The 21,218-nt window shown below is 41.3% G+C and overlaps 1 protein-coding gene across 1 annotated transcript in view; it reads left to right on the top strand.

Annotated features, from left to right (window-relative positions):
• Positions 1-210: 210 nt before the first annotated feature.
• Positions 211-21,218, top strand: part of plch2 (phospholipase C eta 2) — a 50,047-nt gene continuing 29,039 nt past the window's right edge. Inside the window, exons 1-7 of the mRNA XM_022761647.1 lie at positions 211-340; positions 4,347-4,590; positions 4,840-4,969; positions 14,538-14,708; positions 18,440-18,533; positions 19,286-19,489; positions 20,958-21,078. Coding sequence (XP_022617368.1) covers positions 214-340; positions 4,347-4,590; positions 4,840-4,969; positions 14,538-14,708; positions 18,440-18,533; positions 19,286-19,489; positions 20,958-21,078 — 1,091 coding nt within the window. The 5' untranslated portion in view covers positions 211-213. The remainder of the gene's footprint in view (positions 341-4,346; positions 4,591-4,839; positions 4,970-14,537; positions 14,709-18,439; positions 18,534-19,285; positions 19,490-20,957; positions 21,079-21,218) is intronic.

A 21,218-nucleotide genomic window follows, 5' to 3' on the forward strand; every position in this document is an offset into this window, starting at 1 on the left:
TTCCCAATTGTGTACAGTTGGACAAGCCTCAGTTAACTGGTCTGTAGCCTGAAATTTGTCCCCAAAGGTAGCTTAAGACAGAAACACACACACACACACACACTTTCAGCTGTAGTGCACACTCCAGCAGTTTTCTTTTTGACAGCTATCCAATCATTTTTTTTTTCTGTCTGTCTTGTTTTCTTGCCTTCAGTGGAGAAATGTATGAGCTCCATGCAGATGGGAACCCAGATGGTGAAGCTCCGTGGCGGCTCCAAGGGACTGGTGCGGTTCTTCTATCTGGATGAACACAAGTCCTGCATCCGCTGGAGGCCCTCGCGCAAGAATGAAAAGGCCAAGAGTAAGTGTCCTCCCATCTCTCTCACAGTCTCAAGGGAACAACATTTCAGATCTGTGTTCAAAATTCAAACTTATGGAAAACCATTTGCGCCATATTTTATGTGACAGGCAAGGGCTCATTGAATGTTACCAGGCATCCCATAAGCCCATTATTTTCACTCTGAATTTTCAATGTCATCCTTCCAAGAGACTCAACCGAGTCCTTGTTGGCACTTCACTTTGTCAGAAAGACAAGAGCCACAGCTGTTTTTGTAAACAGTTACTGAGTGACTGTGCCAGCTATTATTAACCAGACAAGTGCAGTTCAAATTTGTGTTAATAGCTAGTGTTATCAATTTTCAAACAATGGTTAAATCCAGAAAATAATTTAAAACTAATTAATCACTCCAGCTTTAGTTTAGACTCTCAGCTTCAATTAAAGGTGTTTACATCCACATTAGATGATATAAGCAGTAAAGCGTGTACACCATCTGTTCTGCTTCACAGCTTTAGCCATGATAAAGAAAATAAAGTTCAATGCATGAAGTTAAAACTTTATGAGTCTTGTGTACTTGTCCTACTGCCAAGAGCCTGTTAGATACACATATCAATCGTTTATTCACAAAAGTAAAGCAAGAATCTTGGGGCATCATTTACAGTATCTTTTACTGTTAATTACTATATTTATAGGGTACATTTGGAAACGAGGCTTTATTATGCCACCATTATTCTCCAGTGCCTGTCTCCCAGGTGGTCTGTGTATCAGATAATGTTTGGCAGGCTTTTAGTTCTGCTAGATTTAATTTTTACCCCCATACATTCCCTAAGGGCATGAAGTGTTTTTGTTATTTAGAACTGGACATTTATTTTCCGCACACAGTATCTGCAACAAGCAAACAAAAGTGTGTCCTGCAGTGTTTTAGAATAAAAGAGGGCTAAGGGACTTCTTAGCAGCAGCTCCCAGGATAGCTGGGCGTCTCATGGGGGCTTAGGGGCTCAGTTTCCTGTTGCTCTTTCTCCTCTGTAGCCCTGGATTTAATAAGCTTCTTAAATCGACTTAATTATTCATCAGCTTTAATCTGCCCAAACAGTGTCTTTTTCACACGTGCCACCAAATGAAAATGATATACATACACACACAGATCGGAATATCCATCTATCCATTCTGCCGCTTATTCGGAATCAGGTTGCAGTGGCAGCAGGTTAAGCAAGGTAGTCCAGACGTCCCTCTCCCCAGCAACGCTTTCCAGCTCCTCCTGGGGATCCTGGAGCGTTCCCAGACCAGATGAGATATAAAATCTCTCTCGTGTGTTCTGGATCTACCCCGGGGTCTCCTGCCAGTTGGACGTGCCTGGGAAACCTCCTGTGAAAGGTGCCCATTAGGCATCCTGATCAGACCGCCTTAACTAGCTCCTTTCAATGCAAAGGAGTAGTGGCTCCAAATCCCAGCTTCTTCCAGATGACTGAGCCATGAGGGTGAGCCCAGCCGCCTGAAGGAGGAAACTCTTTTAGGATATTCATATTCACAATCTCATTCTCTTAGTCACTACCCAAAAGGAAACTGAATGTCTCGTCACAGATTTCCTTAATCTTTAACTTTTCTTAAGGTAACATTAGTGATTGGAAAACCAACCATAACACACATTTTAAAAATGCAGTTTTGCCAGTAAAAGCAGTGATTTACCTTCTAAGCATTCAGTCCAGGTAAATATGACTTATGATCAGACTCTTTTCATGACATGAAATTCAAGGCCAATGAGACAGTGACTCAGTGAATGAATGTTCAAATCCAGTAGTCTGTACAGCAATAACAGTTATAACCTTGACACCTGAATTATACTGATACACCTCACTAGTGCTTGTGCAGTTTGTGGATACACACATAAACCCTGAAAGACTGAGCTCTCCTCAATCGCCTTGCCTCGAGTACCAAGCCTGTCCGAAGTCATTTCTAAAATGACCAAGTAATGTATGAAATCAGTGAGATGATACACCTCTGCTTCTAATAATCATGAGTTATAACACCAACTGCACGTCCTCAGCACAAGTCCAAGAGATAAAACTAATCATCAGAATCAGACATTCTACTGAAAAGTGAAACAGATTTCTGAAGCAGCACTTAGCATATGGACTGAGAAGATGTGGGAAATTTACCAGATGAAACGAGTAACATGTTCCTTGAGACTCCAAAAAGATGTTTTTATTCGAAGGCCATACTAATACAGTGAAGTGATCTGAATCCCTCTTCATAATCTGAATTATATAAATGTATATCACTGCTTCCCCATTTCATCTCACCTCCTTGCACATATACATACACTCATGCCACTCACTTTTTTGTTTTTTGTATTTACAATTTTTTTAAATTCTTTATAAAGAATGCAGATACAGCAGAGAATGAAAAAAGTAAGAAAACAGCAGGAAAAACTGTGAATATGATTGAATAAGTTATGTCAAAAAAAGAAAAGAATAATAATTTGTAGCTAGGGAGCAAGACCCTTCGCTCACTGGCAGAGGAGATACTGTTGTATTATCTAGAAAATCTGAAAAGGAAAAATAAATCTTCCAAAGCCCCTGTAGTGGGAACTCGGCCAGCAGGAGCACTAAGTTATGGTCCATGAGCAGGTTCAAAAAATGAACTACCACAAGCTTTTCAAACATGGCATCACATAGTGTACATCAGGTCTATGAACAGTGCTACATAAGTAAAGGTATTATTTTATTTGTACCTTGGAAGCTTGTATATCCACAGCACACATCATGCAAATCCATGTCGTGGCAGTCTGCTTATTAGACTGTGGTATTTCAAGTGTGCAAGAGGAAACTGTCACATGTTGGGACACTATAACAAGAAAAAAAAACATCAACAGGAATCGTTCCCTGAGGACTGACCAAGAGACAACGTCAACCTCAAGCTCTGCTGCTAGCAGCACATGAAATATTCCAGGCAGTATTTGTGGTTACTCTACTACTACCTGTCTACCAGATACCTGATGTGTAGTATTCTTCTGCATGATTTATAAAAGTGCTGCAATCAGGAAAAGCACATGTACGCATACAGCATCTCCAGCTGGAGGGTTTGTGGAGAACACTGACAGCCACGTGGGATCACACACAACACGTCACCAGCATGTCCACTGTCATGTCAGATGCATCTTGGACACCCAGTAGTATATATATATACACACAGTAATACACAGGTTCTTTTCCACACAGCCCGGAGGAGGGTGTGTGTGCGGCATGTGGCCATAAGGGAAAATGGTTACATGTACATCACTGCATTATGAATGTGTATGTAAACAATGTTTCATCCATGTAGTATACTGTATGACTGGAGGCCAGAAAGAGACGCAGGCAGAGGAGGGTGTGTGTGTGTTATGGATATCTCCTCTGGATATTGTCAGGCACTAGGGAATTAACCTGCTCTGCAGAATTTCCAAACTAGCACATGAGCTGAACGAGCAGCAGAACTACTTACCATGTGCTTGCTGTCATGGGGAAAAATAATGAATGACTCAAGGCAGTGTCTTCCAGTAAAATGTCATTACCATCTCATAAATGTATTCTCTTAATAAACAGAGCTCTCTGGGCACTGCTCGATGAGCATTTTTAATCGCCCGTATCATGAAGCCTGAAATCCAACATAAGAATCTTCTCATTAAACTTTCCACAGTGATTAAGTCACTATTGTTTAAGAAATTCTCAAAATGATTAGAATACTAGTGCAGGAGGATAAGTTGGGTTTAATGGGGTTTTGACACTCCACAAGACTCGAAAACCTGGAGGTCTACTCACTCCACTGGTTGAAGAATTATTGAGAAAGTTTACTTAAGTAAAACGAGCAATGCCACCAAAGGGGTTATCAAACTTCGATAACACACAAGTGTGGTTCAAAAACAAACCTACAATTACCATTTATCGCTATAGGTGTCGCCAAAGATAACAAAACAGCGATCTTTGAGATTGACACTTTTAAGTAAATCCTATACTCCATCCCTGACTTGTTGACTTCCTGTTTGCTCCAACAGTCTCCATTGACTCCATCCGAGAGGTGTGTGAGGGGAAGCAGTCTGAAATCTTCCAGCGCTACGCGGAGGGCAGCTTCGACCCGAACTGCTGCTTCAGCCTGTACTACGGAGAGCACGTGGAGTCCCTGGACCTGGTGTCCGGCACTGGAGAGGAGGCGCGAACCTGGATCACAGGCCTCAAATATCTGATGGCCGGCATCAGTGATGAGGACAGCCTGGCCAAGAGACAGCGCACCCGCGACCAATATCCTTCACTTACACTGTTATACAGGCACCTCGCGTACTTATTGGACTGGTGATTTTAAGGTGCAACTCCATTGCATAATATAGAAAAGCATCAACATGAGACAGGGTTCATATCAGAGTTTACCAGGCTGAGTTTATCCATGATACTGACACTTCTGTGAGTGCAAACTACCAAAAGCAGCAGCAATGAAAAGAGTAAATGTCCTGAATTTTCATGCTGACTTTCCCTAACCCACTGTGTCATTACATGGCTGAAGCAGACCTTCGCTGAGGCTGATAAGAATGGTGATGGCAGCTTAAGCATCAGCGAGGTGCTGCAGCTCCTGCACAAACTCAACGTCAACCTGCCCCGACAGAAGGTCAAACAGATGTTTAAGGTACGGAAACAGCAAGGCCACATCAGGACAGGCACACTCAGTGGGCAGTCACTGTTTTTATTCCAGTGTCTTTGCTGCAGTTTAGTATTTTCTCATAATTGGAAATGGGGAAAAGTCCACATTGCTCAGATGTTGATGAAGGACATCTAAAGATCTTATAATTACACTGGCTGCATTCAATTGCGAATACTTTTCTCCCAATGCCTGTTAAGCCCATGACCGTGAGATGATGCCCAGCAATTGAGCTGGTAGCAAAAGGGAAGGCGAGGCCACAGTCGGACATCTTTAATCTGAATCATTTGTGCATAACTTCCGCACTCTTGGGAAGAAGGCCATTTATTCCCAGTGTAGTGCCATTTGTACCAGAGCTTTGTTTCAAAGGTTTTGTAACCGCTGTTCCTGCGGCGGGTAGTTTACATGAATTAATCAACTATAACTGACCACACGATCCAACGTCACACTGACTCTATGAAAAAAAACAGGCTTTCATTTCCAGCAGCACTGTGGATGCAGCACAAGCTGTCCCAGTGCAAATGTATCACACATAAAGAAACCATTAGAAGAGTGATTGATGAATGAAAGGATGTTTAGCTTTTCATCTTTACTAGTTAGCGACAGCTAGATAGAAAAAATAAGGATACTGGCAGCTATCAGCAACTTTTAAGGTGGAATGTTTTCTTGTGTGTTACTTAAGGCTTTGTAATAACATGATTGTGGGTCAGATATCTCTTTTATATGTCTACCTCAACACATAGTGTCTCCTCATCCATTGTACACACATGGAAGTCGAGCTGCCACTGGAGCCAGGTACAAGTTCAAAATAGCCTTTTCTTTGGAGAAGAAATGTGTCTTTTTATTGGCAGCGAGGCTGGAAATAGATCAGTGGCGTGAAGTGGCGACCTGCCGCCGGTGTGGTAGTTGTACATTGAAGATAATACAGGCAGCTGCATTGACACTTGCCATTCAGTGGCGTTGTGTTTTTGTACGGTGGCCTTGATGGGAATGTAAAAGCCACAACACAAACAAAAGTTAAGCCACAAAATAAAATAAAATGCAAAATCCCCTATTGTTCCAGGTTGCCTGGGGACTATTATTGCTGGCAGATAGGTGAACTACTTTTTCTTTTTAAGTTATTTTTTACAAGGACAGTGTAGAGAGGCTTTTACATTACATTACAGTACGTCAGTGGTCTTTGTGAATATCAATAGGTAATAAATATCTATGTGACTTAATGATAGCTAGTTAAATCTACCTTTCTCTCTCTTCTCTTCCACCCTCTTGTGTCAGTCGGGTGTTTCCACGTGTCTCCACTGTATCTGTCATTGAAAACTAAACTCTGTTGGGGCACCCTGGAGCTCATGAGCTAGAGCATGTATCATGTGCTTAAGCTGAGTCCTTACCGCAGCGGCCCGGGCCCTTTGCTGTGTGTCATTCCCTCTCTCTCCCTTGACTTTCCTGTTTATCTCTATCTCTAGATGTGCTAAAAAAAAAAATCATCTTTGAAAAAACAAATAAATAAATGAAACTCTACAGCGTTGCCGCGGTGGTGATAACTGGTAATTGCTGGTAACAGTTTTGCAGCGACACTGTAGTGTAGGAGAAACACTGATTATTTTAAAGCGAATGTCACCAATGGTTCCTTCAGATAAAACACAGTATTGGTGCATCAGTGTAATGTGCAGCATGGCCCATGAAACAGCTGATGTTTACTTGCAGCTGAGGAAGTTGGCTTCTGTTATTTGAACATGAAATTGAAATGTGTCTGTGGTTGAGGCAACATGTTGAAATCTAGTTCTTTTTTTCACCGAACGTTAAAGCGTTATTACTAACCGAGCTGTTGGCCTGATTTGACTTGTGATTGGCTTCATGGAGAGATATTATGATTTATTTTATTAAATCATCTCTGGGGCAAGTTAATGTAACTTTATATGTATTGCATTCGTGTGATTATGTAATATGTCATCCTTGGTCAAATGGGAGCCACATGTCGTCAGCTCTGAAGTAGGTCAGGTCAATGTTATTAATATATGGCTGGCTCCGTCATTTTCTCAGTTGGCAAACAACAAAACTGCATCACAGCCAACACGTGGTCAACCTCGCTGACCAAATCATTATTTCAGGGTCAATCAAAATAAATGCAAGTTAATGATAGCTGCTGTGCTGTGTGATCGGCTGTATACTCAGCCTGTGGCGACTGGGCAGCAACACACAGAGCTGGTTATTCTGCCGAGCGTTGCCTTTGTTCAGTTTACTCCTGCTCTGTGTGCTCACTGTCACTGTACTTTGTTGACTTCTTAACTTTACTGACACACAGCCCACGACCTGCACATCATTTTGTAAAACCTCTGGCTGTTTTCGTTACACACTCCAGAGGCCCTTTTGGAAAAGCTCAGTTCTGGGGAGAGAAAGAGGGCTGAAGAAAAGATCTGTTTACCAATCAAACTGGCTTTAATGTGAACGTACCCTGAAGCTGAAGGTCATAAATGTTTAAATTTAGTTACTTAGTTTGGTCAGTGAGATCTTTAGAGCAACACAGGAACAGCTACAAGTGGATTTAATCCACTTAACTAAGCATGGCACTGACTCAACAGTGAAGGCTGTCACCAACATACAGCTCCTAACATGAATAAGAAATGATCGATCATAAAAAAACTGTACAGCTAATTACCAGTGCTGCACAGTGCAGGCCGGTTCATTAAGAGAGTAAATGGGCTTATCAGGTCACTTGAGACGACAGTATGTACTTACTAACTGGCAGATTGTGAATGAGCAGTAAAGACACTTTGACTGATTGCGATTGCTGCAGATGTGAGATAACACACGGCTCAGCCGCTGACTCTTCCACAGCAGAGGGATTAGCAGGCTGCCTGGTTAAGTTTTAGCCTTCCTCCTACAGAGCAGCGAGCCGGCTTACTATCACTAAGTCCAGCAGCCTGTTGACGGTCACCCATATGTTGCTGCTGGGACACAGATGGCCTCTGGTGTAATGCACGGTAAATACACCAGGGACCGATCTGGCTAAGTGTGTGTGTGTTTGTGTGTGTGTGTGTGTTTGTTTGTGTGTGTGTGTGGGGTGGGGTGGGGTGGGGGTGGGGGGGACAAGCTCTTGGCTAGTTTCTTGGCTTAACCTACTTACAGTGAAGAGGAATAACCTGTGGACTTGACCCCTTTCCCAGTCTGAGGAAGTTGACCTATGAGCCTGTGCTGGTACGCTGTCTGCATAATAATCCGTGTAAATTACTGCCCTTGATCTTGATCATGTCAAATTATAGATTTCTCTAATATTTTGTCCAATACATTCATGTCAATTAGGGTATACAAATAATAGTAACACAATGCAATTCAAAAACACCACAAACTGCAGCTTCTGATATGACCATAAACAATCAACAGCAAAAATTAAACATTAGAGTGAAACTGATGAAGGATCTATTGCAGCGCTGTCGTGTTAGACTGCATTAGTTCTATCCCGGTCGACATAGTAAACTAGCAACTCAAGTATGTATAGATGCATGATGTGTGATTACTGTGTAACAAATACGCAACAGGCTTGTTTTTACCACTAATTTAGTTAGTTCTTTAACTAGTTTTAGTTTTCTAGTTTACCTGATCGCTCATCCTGCAATTCACTCTCATGTTTATTTTTTCTCTCTTCTCGTGACCTGGCGGATGGCTTTGCTTCATCCTCCCGTCAAAGTTGTAAACATTGACACAGGCTTTGACATGAGGGGGAGGTGGGGCCCCTACCTAACGTGCGTCACGAGCATATGGGACCACTTGGCTCTGAAAAAGATGTCGTGCCAATTCACTGACAAACAGGAAGCCAGTATTAAGATCTAAGAACTAGACTGATGTGATCCACGGTCTTGGTTTTAGAGAGGACTCTAATAGCAGTGGTATAAATCAGCTTTAGCTGTCAGATTGACTTTGTAAATATACCTGTACAGACAGCATTACAGTGGTTGAGCCAACTGAAGATACACATGGGCAAGTTTTTCTAAGTTCTTTGGAGACGTAAGTCCATTGATATATTCTTAAGGTGACAGTCGGCTGATTTTGATTCATTTTGTAAGCTCCAATATGTTATTATCAGTCAAAACAAACTAGTGTCTGTCATTTAAATAGGGCTCAACTCGATTTAGCACTGTGCCAGAAAGTAGTCTGTTGTGATCCACCGTGTTGTTACAGCACTAAGATCCAATGATACCAAGACTGAAACTTCCCCATTGTATTTAAATGGAATACATTCACGACTGTAAGAAGAGCAGTCTCGATGCTGTTATTGTAGTAGGTAGCCTCACCATGGGTTTTCTTTTTTTCCCAGTTTTTCCATAATTAAGCATAAACACTTCACCTTTTTGCTTTGAAAATTGTCCAATTATAAAAATGTAAACTAACTCTTCTTGCAGTGCTATTGTCTTGGGTGTCATTTAATCCAAATTATCTGCGGTTGTTTTTATCATCAATATGTCTTGAGTACATTTACAGGATTTTATGATTTTCCTATATGTGCTCTAGGAGGCTTAGTTAGGAAGCTGACTTAGAATAACACAGGAGAAACCCAGAAACAGAAGCTGTTTGAGGAGAACCTTTAACCCTTCTATATCTTAACCAGTGTGTGACAGGCCACTTCATAATTCAACAGTCAAATGAAATATCTGAGAAGAAAATGATCCCAGTTGGAACTGTCTAGTGTGTTTTGTCAATAATGCAATTAAGTAAACCTAAAATACTTTGCTCTTCTTCCCACATAAGGTCCATGTCTGCACTTTCCACATTAAAACAAGCTCATTTAGCTTTTCATTGAATGCCTGGGCAGAGAGCAACTCCTCCAGGCATTTACTTTTGATGGGAAGCCAAGTAGACACACTTCAGCCTGTATATGCCGGTCTGATGTGATTAACTGTGGGGGAAGCCAGAAAGGAGGACTAAGTAGTTGTTGTTGTTGTTGTTGTTTTTGTTGTTTAACTGTGAACTGAACTTCAGTAGAGAAGCAAGGTAAAATGGCAATACAAAACACTAAATTAATAAACTGCACAGAGTTATTCAGCAGACACAATCTAGTTGTATCTATCAATGCTAATAGTATAGATTTTATTTGTAAGTTTGTTATAAGTTGATTGACTCCCCAACAGCTGTCTCCAGCGGTGGAAAGCAACGCCAATGTTGTCACCACCGCCAGCTCCCAGCAAGAAACCACATTCCACTTGATCATTAAAAAAAATAATTGATCGACCAATTGATGATGAAAATAATCATTGCAGTAAAACAATTTGATAGAACACACATTTACAGCAAAGGAGGACAAAGTAAACTAAAATACGAAACTAGATTTTAACATAGGGTCACAGCTGATGTAATAAAGTAGAGTCAATTTCTAACAAATGTACAGTTATTTGAATTATGTAAACCCAAATAATATGGAGTCAACCTGGTACTTTTGGGGACCCTGGGTGTCTGGGGCCCCTGGGCAGTTGCCTGTTTTGCCCACTTGGTAATTCAACCTTGGTTTGACTGTTCATATTTCTTGCCACATCAGACTTCTTTTTTTTTTGTTTTGTTTTTGCGATGTTTCCACGTTCTTAGATTTTGGCAGGTACTTTGGTGAGTATGATGATTTAATTACTGATAGAACGACACGACTACGAGAATAAAACACAATTTGTAATACAAACTGCAGTTTTCCTTTGACTTCACCTGCTTTTAGTGGTTAAACAACAGAAGAATTTCAGGCTTGAAGTTGTTTTGCGCAGTCTTGTTAATATTTTCATCTTGAATGTTTCAGTGCCAATGCTCATTGCAAATTGCACGACTCAATCCATCAGAATCCTTCAGCATCACTCTGATATTTCCCCCTAATCTCAAAGTAAATCAGGTTAATGTTTTTTCACCAGTTCCTTACCACGTAATAACAAAAGCCCTCCAGCGAACTCCATGAAGTGGCCTGAAGACCTTTTCTAGTTTGTTGACGGAGCAGAGGTGTGGTGTGTTGTTGGTGCACATGAGCCACAGGAAGCTGGTTGGATGTGATAGATGAAGGTATTACCACACTTGTAAATGAGAGCAGGCTTCTTCAGCAGAGGCTTTGCTCAGCGATTTATCACAGTAGAGACGTGCATATGTACACGAGGAGGGAAAGGCTTTGTAGGAAGAGGAAACTGCAATTCTAACTGCTGAATTAAATCGTGTTAGCAGAGTTAAAACGCAGAGCATAAGCCTGCTAACAACTTAAGAGCCCGGATTCATTCATAATGAATGGGAATGAATGAGGCTGGATTGATGTTTTCTCAGACGGTGTTCTCCAGCTCTGCTGCTGTGTTTTATCCTCCTGGGGCGAAGATGTGTCCTGAATAAGAGGACCGCTTCTGAATATAATTCCTTCACCTCAAAGAAAGAATAATAATGCAGGTGAACTGATGCTGTGCTTTTCATATGTCTTTACCTCATCAGTGATTCTTGGATCTGCATCACTGCAGCCACAGCCCAGTCCCCGCTGCTCAGAGCGAGACTCCGTGTCTAATAACTCATGTCTCATGAGTAATACTGTCTGTGCCTGTCACTCGTGTGTCACTTGGTCACAACTTAAGTGGCAACTAAGTGACATTTACGCAAAGCCAACAGCTGAGAGTGTTGATGTTCGGTGTTTGCCTTGTGTCTCTGAGTCATTTTGCTTCCTGTGTGTAGCTGGTGGTTGCAGTTGGGAGGCAATGTGTTGCAAAAGTGTAGCGAAGTTTTGAGTTGTGCACCGAACTGCACATGTTCTCTCTGGGTGACCAGGTGTCACCGCTTTATGTGGGACTGCACAGCATTCTTAATCTTATCCCGCGGCTCACACATTGAGATGATAAATGATAAATGGACTGCACTTACATAACACTGTTCTAATCTTACTGACCGTTCAAAGCGCTTTACAATGGAAGGCACTTTCACCCATCACACACATACACTGATGCCATCAGGGGCAATTTGTGGTTCAGTATCTTGCCCAAGGAAACATCGACATGCAGACGACTGGAGGAGCCGGGGATCGAACTACTGTCACCCCGCTCTGCTTCCTGAGCCACAGCCTCCCACGATGTGCCGCGATTTGATTGGCTCTAGTTTTCAAAAGTCAACACTGCAGGACAGACGTTTGTTCATACAAACTTCCATTGTGGCCGCACATATTTCTCTACTAAAGATGTTTTATCTTGTTGATTACTTATCTCACTCTGACATCTCATGAGAACAGTTTGTATGTTTTTACAGCAATTACAGCAAAGCGCTGGTGAGAGGGTTTTATTCACTGGTGACAATGTTGAAGTGACAGATTGACTTTGCGAATTTCGACACGTGTGAACATGGTTTTGATTGTTTTAGTGGCTTTTGCTGGGGTGAGTTAGTGTAATGAGAACTGCATTAAGAGTGTTGAGAATGACATCTGATGTGTGAACTGCATCAAAGCGATTAAGAAAAACTCTGGATTCTTGCCTAGAGATGCACTGATCCAATCCACTGGATTAGTATTGGTGCCATTACCCATTACTCATACAGTTTATTCATGCATGTCCTTCTCTGTGACGAAGCCTCTAGGATTTAGTGTTTACAGCCCAATCTCTTCATTTAAAGCCATTATAATGAAATTCTTCAGCAGGGGGAAGGTGGGTCGCTCTTCAAACAGTACAACACTTCATTTGCAGGGGAACTCTGGGAAATGTCTCCTCCCCATAAGCATGATGAAACAAAATTAAACTGCAATTCAGACATTTTTTTTTCATATGAAGTTCTTTATTGAAGTATTCTCTCAACGCACTGAAATTATTTTTGCATCTGGTGCAGTCAAATAATAAAAAGCCTGTAGAATCACATCCTCTCGCTCTGAAGTGTTTCACTCTCTAACACACTGATCTGAGCCCAGTGTGTGTATCATACACTGATCTGCTCAGAGGCCAAGCTCCAACCAGCACAGACGTCATCGCCCCACAGTGAATGGTTGCCTCCAGTGCTGTTTGGCATATGGAGCCGGTCACAGACTGCCGCAGTAAACCGAGGCAAGGATTACACAGGTCATGGTGTGACCCACTGCAGAGCTCCGGTTAACCTTGTTCCAGGACACAACCATAGCTGCAGCCCTTTTATAAGCTGACTCAGTAACTTTCCGGCTCGTTTCTCCCAGAAAACCAAACCTGTTGTTATAACACGAGCTGCAAACAGTTACTGTGGGTGAGCGGTAAATGTAAATGTGATCATGACTGAAGATGTCATCTCCAGACTCGTGTCAATGAAGATTTTGAGAAATAAGGATAGACTGAAATGTAAAGTAAAAATAAACCTATAATATAAAGAAAACATCACATAGTCTTTTTTTCCTCTCAAACAATGGCGTTAATCCATGATTTCTTTTTCCTGCACGCCTCGGTTATCTTCCCAGAACCCCACCTGCAGTGCTGGAGCTTAGCTGCACCCTGCGGCCTCTTCACCAAGAAGGAAGGTGTCAGAACAACATAAATGATAGCAGCACTGGGGTTTTAAACAAAAAAATAAAACGGTTCATAGAGATTCAGTTTGTGGAATAAAACAGTCGTTTTTTGGGGGTTTTTAATGACCCACGTTGTGGTTTTTATTGTCTTTGATGCCCTTGTTTTGTTTCATACATCTGAAGGCTTTACTTTTTCAGTGGTTGTGATCAGGCATTTCTTTTCTGAATAATATATTATTATGATATATACTGAACACACTTTTGTTTTTACTCCTATTTTTTTTTTTAAATAAAAGATCTAAGATTTTTTTCTACACAGACACAGGGTTTATTTCTCTTAAATATTCTTTTATTGTGAATCATGCTGTGTAATATGCCACACCTGTCAGGTGGATGGATGATCGTGGCAGATGACCAGTGCTCGTTAACACTGATTTAAACACATTTGTGAACAAAATTTAAGATTTTTAAGATTTAGTTGAACTCGTGATAAATGTGAGTAAAAACAAAAGTGTTGCGTTTATATTTTTGTTCAGTATATTTTCTTGTTAGCATTCAGAGCATGTTTATCTCTGCGAGTAGACAGGAGCAGCTCTTTCAGACTAAACTAGTCTTGATGGATTTTGATGTCACCTGTAAGTTGAGGTTTGAAAACTTGGTCTTAACAAAACCTAATTTGCTCATATGGTTTTTGTCAGTTAATTTACCTATGACTAAAATAAGACTAACATGTTGTGTTTTTGTCATCTAAAACATCAGTTTTACAGAGTTTTAGTTTTAAATACAAACTGAACTAATTATGACTAAACCTCTCATGGAGTGGAAAAAATGAAACAAGCTCATACAGCTCAGTTGTCATTGAACATCACAGACACAGAGTACGTACTGTTTGTTCCTGATGATTTATAAGAAAGTTAAGGACATTTTACAGACGGGCAGTACAATACAGCAGAATATTAAATACCCTGTCTGTGGGTTTAGAAGCTTTAAGAACAAATGTAGTGAAAAAAAACAGACATTTGAGTTGTTGGAGTTTTGGTTAATTTTAGATTTGTCAGGAAAAAAAAAAAACAAATCAAACCAAAACGTTTGCTTGTTCCTGATGTGTAGGAGGCGGACACAGATGACAACCAGGGGACGCTGGGCTTTGAGGAGTTCTGCTCCTTCTACAAGATGATGTCGACCCGCAGGGACCTGTATCTCCTCATGCTCACCTACAGCAATCACAAAGACCACCTCGACACGGACGACCTGGCCCGCTTCATGGAGACGGAGCAAAAGGTACACACTGTGTCTGATTGTGTGTCTAAGACTGACAGTAAAACATGACACTGATGTAACATTGCACTTCCGCCAAACTGTCAGATTCAGGATGGATAGCAGAAACAGAGATATCATCTTTGGTTTCACACATTTGTCTTCCTGTTGCCTTTATTACCCATAATTCAACTTGACTGCCAACAGTTTGGTCTGAGATATGGGTGTGTTAAGCCAGTAATGATTACCCTGGTGAGCTCACTTCCATCTAACTCCACACCTGTTTTTGTCTTTTACACTTTTTACACCATAATTAGCAGCTATAAGCAGGTTCTTTAAATGTGGGTGAACCCGCTAAAAACGATTGATTCCTTTTATTCAAACCATACGTGTTTGCCGGAGAGGACACACATGTCACCACCTGCAGTTATAGAGCGCGCACACACACACAAACACACACACACACAGATGCAGGCGCATAGGAGAAAGTTTTCAGTTTTGGAGCCTCCATGTGAGACGCTTCAATCTGTAGTTGTGTGTTTTTAAAACTTATTTTGAGGCTGCAGCTTACCCTCTCATCTCCAAGTGCAGTGTAGCTGCTGTGTTTCTGCTTTAACAGCACTGTGTTGGGCAGGTGACAGGTCTGTTTACAGTGTTTGTGCTCTGAAAATAAGCTTGTTCAGCCGGGTGTTGTCTTAACATCACTGCCGATTGGAGCCGGAGTCGAAAAATACCGGCATCTACTGCAGAGTAATTTGTGAATGCCGATTTTACTGTTTTCCATTGCCGACAAAAGCCCCATGTTAGTGGGTCTCAGCAGGTTTTTTGACCAGTGGAAAAGGGGCTTTGTTGTCCTCAGCCCCAACTGACATTATCAGATTTGACTTGGCTCCCTCTGGAGACACATACAGTACAACTCCTGAAGAACCTGTAACCTGGGATGCGTAAAATTGGTGGAGTTCACCTTTATGTTCCGTTTCCCACCGGCCCAAAGTCCTCGTCCACGAGCATATTCATCATTCTACTCTACTTGACCCAGTGCTACTCAGTGAGTGGAGCCATCAGTTATATTTAACGACCTTCAGACTGGTCGTAGAGCAGAAGCCCATCAACTGTGCCCGATGCCTCAGATTCAACAAATTACCATCGTCAACTCTCACTGAAAAAGTCAAATGTAAAACAACAGAGATGCCAGTGTGATCTGAGGAATCATACCATCACCCACAGAGACATCACTGACATGGTAATCAGTGAGTGAGGCAGCACCGTGTGTACTGTAACACCATCCTGTGGCATAACCCACATGATCTGCATTCTGCATGCTTGATTATTAAAACAGAAGCCACAATATTTCTGCAGTAACACACTCGTGATACATCATTTTGCCGCCTATAAATAGTTTATTTGGATCCTGAGGCCTCTGAGGTCAGGTGCTAAATCTGTTGAACATTATTAACCACTTCAGGATGGTGTAAACAAGTTTTACCTGCATTTAGTAGATAATACTAGACTGGTGGTAGCAGCCACAGCTGGATCAGATCGCTGTAACAATGATATTCACTGGGCTGTGGAGTGATCATCCAACTCTGCATTTTCTTTCCCAAACTTGGGAAATTGTGAAGTTAACACAGGAAATGAATGTGATTTTTGATGCAGAGTTTTGTGTTTCCTTTGTTATATCAACATATCACATTCTCGTCTCTCCTCCTGTCTGTCAGAGCTTTGAGGCTCCATTCTCATGTCACTGTGGTGGTGACTGGTTTCCACTGAATGTAGAAACACTGTTTATGGTCCATGTCAACAGGATGATGTAGATCTGTAGGTGTTTGGATTATTTCCAAACATCTTTTTATGCCTCCACACCAGCAACAGCCAGGGCTGTCCATCCGAAGTCTGAGAGAGGAGATGTAAAACTACATTGAGATGGTTTTTGGTTCTTAAAACCACAAATATATCTTCTTATGGATCAGCACTTCAAATAAAACTCTATAGAAAGTGATCTTGACTAATTATGAATTCATAGTCTACAAAACAGTTGCTCCTTTGAAATATTTCTCTGTTCAAGACTAAACTGACATCATCCACCCGAGCATGGATATTCCCAACGCTATCATCCAGATTTACTGAATTTATCAATTCAGTAGTGGCCAATCAGAAGCCATTTACTGCCAAAGGTCCTAAAAAAAGCGCTTTCTGAATACTGTACCCATCAAATTTAAAAGACCCTCATGAGCTGCTACAGAAACTTAGGCAGAACTTTTTTATCTCTTCCTGCTCTGTCACTGCTCCATGCTTTTAGCTCCTGCGAGATGGGAGGTCAGAAGCTGAACTGAGTAGCCATCGCACCCCTGAGGTGTTCCTTAATGTATGAGGGCCCGAGAGCGATGTTAGCATTACTACCATCATAGCACTTGAGACGAAGCTCATCTCCTCGCTAATGGTACCATTATCTGAAAAAGAAAAAAAAAAACAAACAGCTAATGTGTGTACCAACTCGTTTTGTCTCTTCAGCTAATTTGCACTCCCAACTATTTGAATGTGCAGATCCAGTCATTTTAAAAGCAGAGGCTCTGTTTGGGTGGCTGGACGTCAGCTCCACTCGGATGCTCTGTTTTTCTCTAATTATGGCCAGTGCTTTACTCCTCCTGTCATTGGAAAGTGGTTGCAGCAGTTTCATGAGGCCATTTGTTTGAAATGATGCTGCAGAGTTACCTTTGCTGGTCTCCAGAAGTACACACTTTTTTGGCATCTGTTTCTTTGTGCCTAAAAAAGAAATAAGATGATGTGTAACACTCCCATTTGTGTGTTCAAGTGTCTGTTTTTGGTTCTTAAAACCACAAATATACCTTCTTATGGATATCAACACTCTGAATAAAACACAAGAAAAGTTTGAAATATGGGACTTAATATGAAGATTTAATTTGACTTCATGTGTGTCTGTTCACTTACTTTTGAACCACTAAACTTTTGGCTCTTCGTAATAAAAATGACGGCATCTCTCACACATTTCTTTCTGTATTGATGTAAAACTTCTCAAACGAAAGCTCAGCCTTGGCACTTCAATTTAGTCTCCATTGTTTGATTTCAAAAGAAATGTGCTGAAGCAAAGAGCTTGACGAACATACTGATGGTCTGGACTGTATAATCTGTTTTTAAAGCTGAACAGATATGTGTTCTCATAACTATACAAAGAGTGTGAGTGTGTCAGAGTTGAGCTGACAGCAGCCTGTGAGCTCTGCTGCTCAGTCCTCAGTAACAATGGTTATGGGCTGAGAATGTCTGGATTTAATCTCGGCACAGCACTCTCATTCTCATGTGTACTCACTTTACCACAAATTTAGACACTCACCCTGCTTAGTGCTTCAGAAGTGGGGAGGAAAACCAAACTCCAAAATGGAGATAGCGTGTCACCAGGTCATCTCGCTAAAGCCTCGCTCTCTCACATGGTTTAAACCGTCACAAATACACTGGGACACAGGGTGTGAGAGTCTCAGCTGAGGGCTGAGGCCTGGTATGGCCACACCCCCTTTAAATGATTAACAGAGATGGGAATCTGATTGACCAATCAGATAGCCTCACAGAGCGGCTACCAGAGAAACTGTTGGATTCAGGCAGGCAGGATGGAGAGAGACATGACACGTATGGAGCTCCTCATACACATGTTGATTTTTTTCCTGACAAGGAATATGTGTGTCATTATTCTGTGTTTAGCACGTGCATCATATTGTCTTTTGACACAAGTTTATACTTTGTAGATGACCAAGGTGACCAAGGACCACTGTCTGGAGATTATCAACAAGTTTGAGCCGTGTTCTGAGAACCAGAAGGAAGGAGTTGTGGGGATTGATGGTAAGTCCACTTTGTTTTCACTTTTTCATCAGGCTCTGTTGTGTGTGGAACTCACTGAACATTGTTAGTGTTCATCCAAAGAATTTCTCTTTAGTTCTGAATTACAGTGGAGTTTGTTTGAAAGGTCAGAGTTTTGCCAGGTGAAGAAGTTGCAGCCCCTGTTTTGTTCTGTTGTGTCTTTTGACCTGAACTGATCAAAACCAGATTTTTTTATTTTTCTGAAGATATTTCAATTCCTGCCTTTACTCGCAACAAGAGCTTGTTCAGTTTCACGCCAGTGTCTTTGAAAAGATTCAGCATGTGTTCTACCAAATGGATGCGCAGTCGCAGTCGCAGTGCAAGTCCTCTGACTAACTGACTGAAATAATGTCAGGATAAATTGATAAAGTGCTACCTGCTGTTGAATCAGATAAGAAATACTTTTCTAAAGAAACATTTTACATCTTTGTGTTGATTCAAGCCATTGCAAATAAATATATTACTAACTCAGTGTGGTATTTATGTGTTTTAATATAATAAATTACACTTCAATAAATGAACAAATGTGGATAAATGTGGGATCTTTGTAGAGAGTGACGATTGAATCACTGTTGGCTTTAAATTGTTTCATTCCTCTTTCATACTCAACTTTTTCTCTAAAAACGAGCCGTTCACTCTCGATCACTTCATGCTAGACGTCAGAAGAGATTTCAGAGTAAAACTTTTGTCGGATAAACCTGCAGTAAAAATCTGTTTGTTCAACTTTCTTTCAGGTTTTACGAATTACATGCGCAGCCCAGCAGGGGACATCTTCAACCCAGACCACTACAGTGTGAACCAGGACATGAACCAGCCGCTGTGCAACTACTTCATTGCCTCCTCACACAACACGTACCTGATGGGCGATCAGCTGATGTCACAGTCCAGGGTGGACATGTACGCCTGGGTGCTGCAGGCCGGCTGTCGCTGTGTAGAAGGTCAGCACACACATGTGGAACACACACACATACCTGACATACACCTCCAGTACATAGGCACAATTTAACATAGGATTCAAAATTAATGTTGCTTTTAAAAGTAGCAGTGCAGATATTTTTTGGGTTGAGACTGCTGTTGAAAAGCAAATCATCTTCTTTCCCTCTGCATTAGAAATTGGGGTTGGGTCCCCTTTATTGATTCTCAATTCTTTCAAATCCCATATTGAATCTTTTCAGGTACTTTATTCGTTGAAATGTGAAGATAGTGAAGTTGTGGAAAAAAACTGCCACAATTTAAAATACTGAGTGACAGAATAACATTATATTTACATTACATTTACTCATTTGGCAGATGCTTTTATCCAAAGTGACTTACAAGTGGGGGACATCATTAAAGCTTCAGTGCAGTGGGAGGTCGAGGAGTAGCAGAGTGACATGAGCGCTTTTAGGCTGATCGGAGACCAGACGGGCTGCTACATTCTGGACCATCTGTAATGGTTTCACTGAGCGAGAGATAACCATGGCCTGAACCAGTCGCCCTGAAGAAATAAATATTAAATAAGTACTTGATTAGTTACGGTTTAAACCTGTCTCTGCTTGCAATACAATTTAGAAACATGTTTGTTGGGGTGAACCAAGAGGGGAGGCGGACACGGTCGGGGATGCCTGGCATTATCTACTGTAAAAAGGTCACTACCCACTGCACTGCCTGAGGACTGAAGGCAGCAGAAATCAAAGCTGACTGAGGTCCATGCAAGTGTCTCGTAAACATACATGCACTTGCTCTGATGAAGGTCAGCTAGACTCAAGGTTTGGTAAAAGCTGCACGCTCAGACCTCATGGTACATTCAAAATGAAATTTTATGTCAACGAGCTACAGGAAGAATTATATATTGCACACAAATTATTTTTATAACAGGAAAATATTTTTACTAAAATCTTTTTACTGTTTGTTTTTTCTCAGTTTTGTTTGAATCCCTGATATACACCACAACGGAGAGCGACTCTGACAACAGAAACTGAAAGTAGTCCGTGTGGTGGAGGTGGAGAACCGCAAAGCGTTAATTCTAGTTCATTCTAAGCATACCTCTATAGTTTCTTACTGTAAAACCAATCGATATACGTCCTTGAGAAAATTGTTCAATAAACTTAAATCTATAAAATCCGTAATAATGTCTTAGTTTTCATTGGTGGATCTTTCACAAATACAGTCAGTCAATGTCAATCAGTGATATATAAACCAAAAACTATGAAAACGTATCATTCCTCTTGTAAGTCTTATTCTATAGCATTATATTTTTTTATGTAGTAAAACTGATGTCGGATACAAACCAGATATGGTCTGTGTTTTGCCTCTGTAGGGCCGAATGGAGCTCTATAGGTCAGGACAGTTCTGACAGTAACTCTGACGTTTTTAGGGTTTAGCTTCTTGGTCATTCTGTCTTTTCTTCTTCTCTCCTGTCCACAGTGGACTGTTGGGACGGTCAGGACGGCGAACCCATCGTCCACCACGGCTACACCCTCACTTCCAAGATTCTCTTCAAAGACGTTATCGAGACCATCAACAAGTACGCCTTCGTCAAGAACGAGTATGTTTACACACAAAAACAATCACACACACACATACACATACACACACACACACACACACACACACACACACACACACACACACACACACACACACACACACACACACACACACACACACACTCTAGCATCTGTTAGA

This window comes from Seriola dumerili, unplaced genomic scaffold (assembly GCF_002260705.1).
Source record: "Seriola dumerili isolate Sdu_G_001 unplaced genomic scaffold, Sdu_1.0 BDQW01000425.1, whole genome shotgun sequence".
Taxonomy (NCBI): domain Eukaryota; kingdom Metazoa; phylum Chordata; class Actinopteri; order Carangiformes; family Carangidae; genus Seriola; species Seriola dumerili.